The sequence below is a fragment of the Uloborus diversus genome, unplaced genomic scaffold, assembly GCF_026930045.1.
Source record: "Uloborus diversus isolate 005 unplaced genomic scaffold, Udiv.v.3.1 scaffold_13, whole genome shotgun sequence".
NCBI lineage: Eukaryota > Metazoa > Arthropoda > Arachnida > Araneae > Uloboridae > Uloborus > Uloborus diversus.
The window spans coordinates 3,837,129-3,844,238 of record NW_026557987.1 but is presented as its reverse complement, the minus strand read 5'-3'; the positions used below and the strand labels follow the sequence as shown (position 1 = coordinate 3,844,238).

The following is a 7,110-nucleotide window of genomic DNA, read 5'->3' as shown; positions in this document are numbered from 1 at the left end:
GACAATATTTAACATTAAGAGGTGAAAAAAATGCAGAATCAGTTGCCTGTCAATGTTTAAAAAGGCTTTGATTTAGTTCCCCGATTCTTTCCCAAATTCCCTGATTTTTCTTGAACTGTCAAAATCCCTGACAATTCCTGGTCTTTGGCCACCCTGTCAACACTATCCATAGCCACAGAAAAAGATGGAAGACTGGGAATCCCAACACACAACTTGAGGACCAGATGTGAAAAAACACAACACATGACACACCAATGTGAATTGCAATATTTTATTTCAAGTAACGAATTTGTTACAATGGCTGCATTTATTGCAGAGTGTTTCATTAAATATAGGCAGCCACACAACTCAATACTAGTCATGATTTTATACAAAAACAAGGTATGTAATAAAGGGGGAAAAAAACCATTGTACAGGATAAGAGTTTGTCTCGTAAAAATGCTAATCTTCTTCCAATTCATTATGACAAATGAAGCTAGTTATTCATTTTTTAATTTCAGGTCTCACACATGCAGTCCATTGCTAGAGAAACTTTAAAAAATATACATCTGCAGATGTGTAGAAAACATGGTGCAAAATTCACGCTTCGCCATTCTCTTCGACTCGAAACGAGGAGGTCAATTTCTCGAAACTAAAACGTCGGCCGGTTTAAAAAACCTTCGTAATTAAAAAGCATGCAGTGTGTGACTGCACAATTTTTTTTTTTTTGTATCTACATCGGGCGCTCGTAGCAGGTACAAGAACTTCTAAAACCAGATATTTAAAAAACCACCTTTCAACAATCTCGAGAGAGAGAGAGACAATAGAAAGTTAAATATTCTCTTCAAATTCCAACACGGCAAATAGTTTAAAAAATTTTTTTTTCTTTTAAATGTGTTTAATGATAAATAAAAAGTCCATGCATAGATAGGTCGGAGAACGAAACGATGCGCACTCTTCGCGTCGAGTCCCGAAATTCCGAAAAAGAAAGCAAACGACTGGTGCGAGCTCCGGAGCCTTCGCTCGGAAACTCGGGGAAAGAAAACTGTTGCACGTCCCCGGGTGGAGGGTCCTGCAAGTCCTGGAGTCCAGATGGAGGTGCAAGTATGCCGACCCATGCACTGGGCGAAATGAGGAGAGTCCGAAAGGGGGCTTATTCGACGAACTGGACCAAGTAGCGGATGCAGACTCGGGAAGCGTCGTAGACCACGTATTCGTTGAAGTTCAAGTAGTGATGGGAAGTGGAATAGCCCTGCTCCAGTACATCCACCGGGGTACCCAAGGGCACTGTCATGCCTGAAGGGGGAACAAAAAGTACAATTAATGATGCGAGCCAAAGGGAATGGGGTCGTTTCCAAAATTTAAAATAATTTGCTTAAGTTTAATATATACAGGGTGTCCCAAAAGGTCGTTTACAAACTTAACATGCTGGTCTGTCATATGATGAGGAACAAGATTTACATAGGAACATGTGTCCGCAAACGCAATGCTGGCGCAATACATGCACACAAAGTCGGACACTAACGGATGCAAACCATGCCGCATATCTATTACACAAAGCCGATTTTACACAACATTTTAGTTTTGAAGGAAGGTTTATAGCTGTTGTTGAAATTTGCTGCCTTTAGCTGCCATACACGCGTCGCAACGACTAAGTACCGACCGTCGTAATAACGATCCATTCGGACAAGATTGCACCTATCGCTGCGTTGTCGTTGCAACGTGATTATGACAGCTGGCGGACAGCAAATTTTAGCAACTGCTTTAAGCTTTTCTTAAAAACTAAAATTTTGTGTAAAATTGTCTTTGTGTAATAGATATGCGGCATGGTTTGCATCCGTTAGTGTCCGACTTTGTGTGCATTTAGTGCGCGAGCATTGTGTTTGCGAATGTATGTTACTATGTTAATCTTGTTCATCATGATATGACAGACCAGCATGTTAAGTTTGTAAACGACCTTTTGGGACACCCTGTATATATATATATAAATGAATGTTTGTCTGTATGTCATCCATGAACTCAAAAACTACCCGGCAGATTTGGCTGAAACTTTCGCCGTTTGTTATTTTTGGTACGGGGAATGTTTATAGACCGGTTCGAAAAAAATCCGATCGATTGTTCCTTTTTTATTCCAATTTAAGTCACGATCCATTGGATAAATAGGAATAAAATGATCGGCTGCAGAAATGAATTCGCGTGAAAGATCTCATTGATAAGAAGCCATTTTTCTTGAGTTTGAACAAATAAATTCTTTCTTTATTGTTTTATGGCTTTTTATGCAACGGGGGGATTTAAAACTTTTTCTATTTGATATTTTTAGCGATGGATGGATCTTGCAAACTGCGTGAGTACAAAATTTGAGTAGAGTCACTGGATACCTGGACCGATTATTATGAAAATTGCTATATATATGTATTTTTCCACGGAGAAGGTGCATACTATGCTCATTGAAGCCACTCGCCACCAGGTGGCACTGCAGAGTAGCCACTTCTGCCCCGTTCAACCGATTGTCATGAAAATCAGTATAATGATGTATTTTTTTGTTGGCGTAGCAACGCGCGTCGGGTACAGCTAGTATTTAAAAAAAATTACTTTAATCGGTGCGCTTTCATTGTTTACGCTTCTGCCGATGACATCACAAATGATAAAATGTCGTTCGCTATAGCCATTCACAGTGCAAAATATTTAATTCACATCTTTACTCATGTGCATTGGCAACGATAGGGTTGATAGAAAACCTAATAAGCAATATTTGATTCGCTTCTCGATTATCATTACGAGGAATCGCGGATTTTCTGGGTCCGTGTTTTTTTTTGCTTATTCTATCAATTTCAGGCACTAAAAGTAGTACTTTTGAATGAAGGAAACAACCCCATTGCTATGCCGGAAAAAGAAACACAATGAAGAGTTTGTGCACAGGAACTGCTTGCTGACTGTGAGTGCTTTGCAATCTGCTGACCACCATTTTGCTGTGGGAAGGTAAAGGGCAGCGGTATCTGCAATTTCATTTTTTGCATATCTGTCATCTGTTGTACTTTTTTTCTAAAAACTGCTTAACTTCAATTCACATTTGAGGCAGTGAGAAGCAAATGGATGTACAGTGAAACTTCAGTAACTCGAACTTCGATAAGCCGAAGTAAACACTTATTCCCATCTAACTGAATGGAGAATTAACGTTATTTATTTCCGATAAGCCGAATTTCGTCGAGTCGAAATATTCAATAAGTCGAATTTTATTTCATGACTGTCGTCAAAGTTTCCTTGCTAACGTAACTCTACAAGTCGAAATCATGTGTGTGTTTTTTTTTTTACTCCCCAAAAAGTCTGAACAAAAAAAGGAAAGAAATCGGTGCCATTGCATTGCATCAAAAGGCGTCTAGCCAAAGTGGATCAAATAAATGTCTGAATTATTTGCACTTAACATGTGGCAATTTTTTTTTCCCTTTTCCTTTTCAATTATTATTTACTTCATTTCCATCGGTAGAAAAGAAAAACCTGCTCATGGGGAAGACCAATGCTTTGATTTATTAGTGCAGCCCAAAAATGGGATGGGAAAAAAAAGTTTCGACGCCCCAAAAAACACAAGAAAAGCATCAGATTTATTGCGCTTTTTTATAGAATCCGGTCCGAATGTTCCTCACTCCCTTAAATACTTTAAAATTATCCGATGACCATTTAACGAGAGAACAAATTTCTGCTCAAAGCAATGTTTGATAACAGATTTTCTGTTTTTTCTTAAATATTTTTTTTTCCGGGTAAGTAAAAATTGTATTGAATAAAATTATATATTTGTTTTCCAACCTATGCAAGTTCATGAATTTATGGCATAATATTATACATTAATTATGTCAAGTATATAGTCTCGCCTCAGAGCAACAGTAATATATATAAATATATATATATATATATATATATATTTTATTTTATATATATATATATATTTATTCGTATTCGATAAACCAAATTTTCGATAACACGAATTTTTTTCGCATTCCCTGCAACTTTGACTTATCGAAGTTTCACTGCAAGTGTAAAAATTCAAAATAACCAGTACAAATGGTAGGTGAACGTCTCCTCTGTTTTGGTGCAATCGTGCAAGTAGTGGGGTAGGTGCTGCTATACAGCACGACTCGGAAACATTTTTCAACGAAAGCCTACCTGGGACTGTAACTTTGAAAACACTTTGCACACAACTTGAAAACGTCCACTTACATCCCTTTGCTTCTCACTGCCTCCCCATTTGTATTTAAAAAACATTCCATAGTTGAATGGCCATTTTAAATTTTTAGTATAAATTCTATTTCTACTGGTCTAGCATAAAAAGAGGACACTAACAGTATTTGTAATGTCTTCCGCAATTCATTTCAACTCAAGAAATAAAATATTCGTAAATTCAGTTTAAAAATTGCCAAAAAATATTCATCCACACTTTTGAAATAAAAAAACTTGATTCCCACTAAGGATGGTAAAAGGATGGACACCCTGCATGCCAAAATAGAAAAATTTAAATTGGAAAAATTTTAAACAAAAATAGCTTTTAATAAACATCAATCATTAAGTACCTAAATGCATGTCTTGAATTTTATAATTTTTATTTTTAATAATATTAGTAATTATATAAATAAGAAAAATTGATTTCCAAATTCTGCTGGAAAAGTTTTGAATTTTCCACAACTAGGAATTTTCTAACCAAACTACTTTCAAGGAAGGGGTCTAAGAAGTTTCAATGAGAATCCTATTACAACACTCAATGAAATTTAGTACCAGGTCCATGTTCCATAAGTAACACTTCAAAGCTAAAATTAGGAACAATTGTACCTTTTTTGTTACTGTAAGCATAGAAATAAAAAGTAGAGACGTACCGAGTAGCACTTTCGCCGAGTAGCCGAGTACCGAGTACTCGGCCGAGTACCGAGTTCTCGGCCTTTCACAACTCGGCCGAGTTACCAAGTACCAATTATGTTTTATGAAGAACCACCAACACATATGTGATGAATTTTGAACTTATTGGAATAGTAGTATAGACCTCCTTGTCCATATAATAGTTTTTAAAACTAAATTCCTGCTGAAATTCAATTTACGCATTATATAAACAATTTTGTGTGTGTCAAAAATTTTACAAAAAAAATTATTTTTAAAATTAAAAATAAATAAATAAAAGGTATGATTAATCAAGTTGGAATTCAAACAAATTTATACCAATCAATTATAGTTTTAGTCCGCAAAACATAAATAATTTTAATACAACAAATGTGCAGGAACACTACAGACCATGTGTTTCTGCCCCCCCCCGTTACAAGGAACATCTTTTTCAGTGCATAACATGTGAGCTAAAGAATGTTAAGACATTCGACAAAAAAACCTGACTTTTGTCGAATGCCTTTAAATCCACGAGCTCCCATGTTGTGCATTGAAAAAGGAATTCCTTGCAATGCCAAAACACATGTCTGCAGTGTTACTGCACTGTGCTTTTAACATTGTTTTAATTTCTTTTATTTTTTAAGCAAAGGTATTTTCATAATTTTTGTTTGTAACAAAAATCCATTTTTAACATAAAAATTCCATATTTTCTATACTTTTTTTTTGCATAATTTTACATAAATAATTTTTATCAACTTTGGGGACATTAAAATAAAGATTTATTCCATTGAAGCATTACAAACTTCATTATTCGCAAAATTTAAAATTTGACTTATAAATTTTAATTGTAAATGTTTGCAGAATATAATGCTTGCTCTTTTTTCTATAAATTTTAGTATCTATCTGCCTTGGACAATATTCAATGTTTTGCAACTACTCGGTATTGGCCGAGTATCTGATCAGAATTTGGCTGAGTACCGAGTACTCGGCAAATTGGCTGAGTAGGCCGAGTAGTTACCGAGTACTCGGTACGTCTCTAATAAAAAGCTTTTCCAAATGGCTTACATTACTTCACCCCCCTCTTAGCAACATAAATATTCAACTTCTTCACGATGGGGCAAATTGTTTCTTATATTAAAAAAATGTCTTAAGTCTCGTCACAAAACGACATCATAACATATTTTTCCGGCACATTAGTATTTCTGGGTTTGTCTCCGACTTTTACGAAATTTTGAGTTTTATGGATAGGTACATTAATAATCTTATACTTTGAAAATATTTAAAAATGATTCAGACAAAATAAGTGAAAAATAGTACTGAAGTTAATTTTGATAACAATGTTAATTATTTGAAAGCTTAATAATAAAGAATGAACTATGAATTAAGTCATATACAGTATTTATCGTAACTTCATGTACTATTTTCAGAAGCTTGCAGATTCGGTCGGCGACTCAAAAAATTCATAAAAACATCTTTTATTTTACTTAAAATATTTATACTATAACTAAAACTTTTGTAAATAATACTAACAAAATTAAAGTTCATCATATTAATTCAAGATTCAAGAGATGAAGTTCAAAACAAGACTAACTGAACTAAAAGCAAGAACAAGAACTCATAAGTTTTTAAACAACATGACAAATTAAACAGACAAGCAATATACAGTAGAAGACCATTATAACGCCGACCTATATAACGCAATTCTCTATAAAACGCACAACTTTTCCGAAGTAAACAATATCTTTTAAGTTTAAAAAATCCCTCTGTTTTGCTTTGCAAGCATAAAAATTGTGAGGCAAATTAAATTTTGAAACAGTTTTTCATCTTTCCATCTTATTTCAAAGCTTTTAAAGGAAAATTAGTACTTACAGTAAATAGAAAATACCTGATGGCTCTTGAAAATGCAGCTGTTATGCAAACCATGAAGCTAGCAGAAGTGCAGGGTAATGCACTTTCTTTTGATTGTGAAACATATTTATTTGTGAATAACTAATTGTAGTATTTGTGCTTTAATACTCATTGCAGAGAAAACTCATTCTGAAGTGCTAATGTATAGATATAGTCTGAATATTAGTTTCAAAATTTGTGAAATGATCTATATAACGCAAAAACCTGTATAACCCAAAAGCTCTGGTTCCAAGGTGTGCGTTATAAGGGTCTTCTACTGTATAACAGTTTCCAACTGCGCCACCTACAGTTAAAATTAAAGTTACATTAAAGCTTAAAACACAGTGAATGGCATGTCATTTGCTTTTTTTTTTTTTTGAAAAC

The 7,110-nt window shown here is 34.5% G+C and overlaps 1 protein-coding gene across 1 annotated transcript in view; it reads right to left on the bottom strand.

Annotated features, from left to right (window-relative positions):
- Positions 1–257: 257 nt before the first annotated feature.
- Positions 258–7,110, bottom strand: part of LOC129232581 (uncharacterized) — a gene marked incomplete in the record, with an annotated part of 160,668 nt that continues 153,815 nt past the window's right edge. The window contains 1 exon segment of the mRNA XM_054866713.1: positions 258–1,275. Coding sequence (XP_054722688.1) covers positions 1,133–1,275 — 143 coding nt within the window.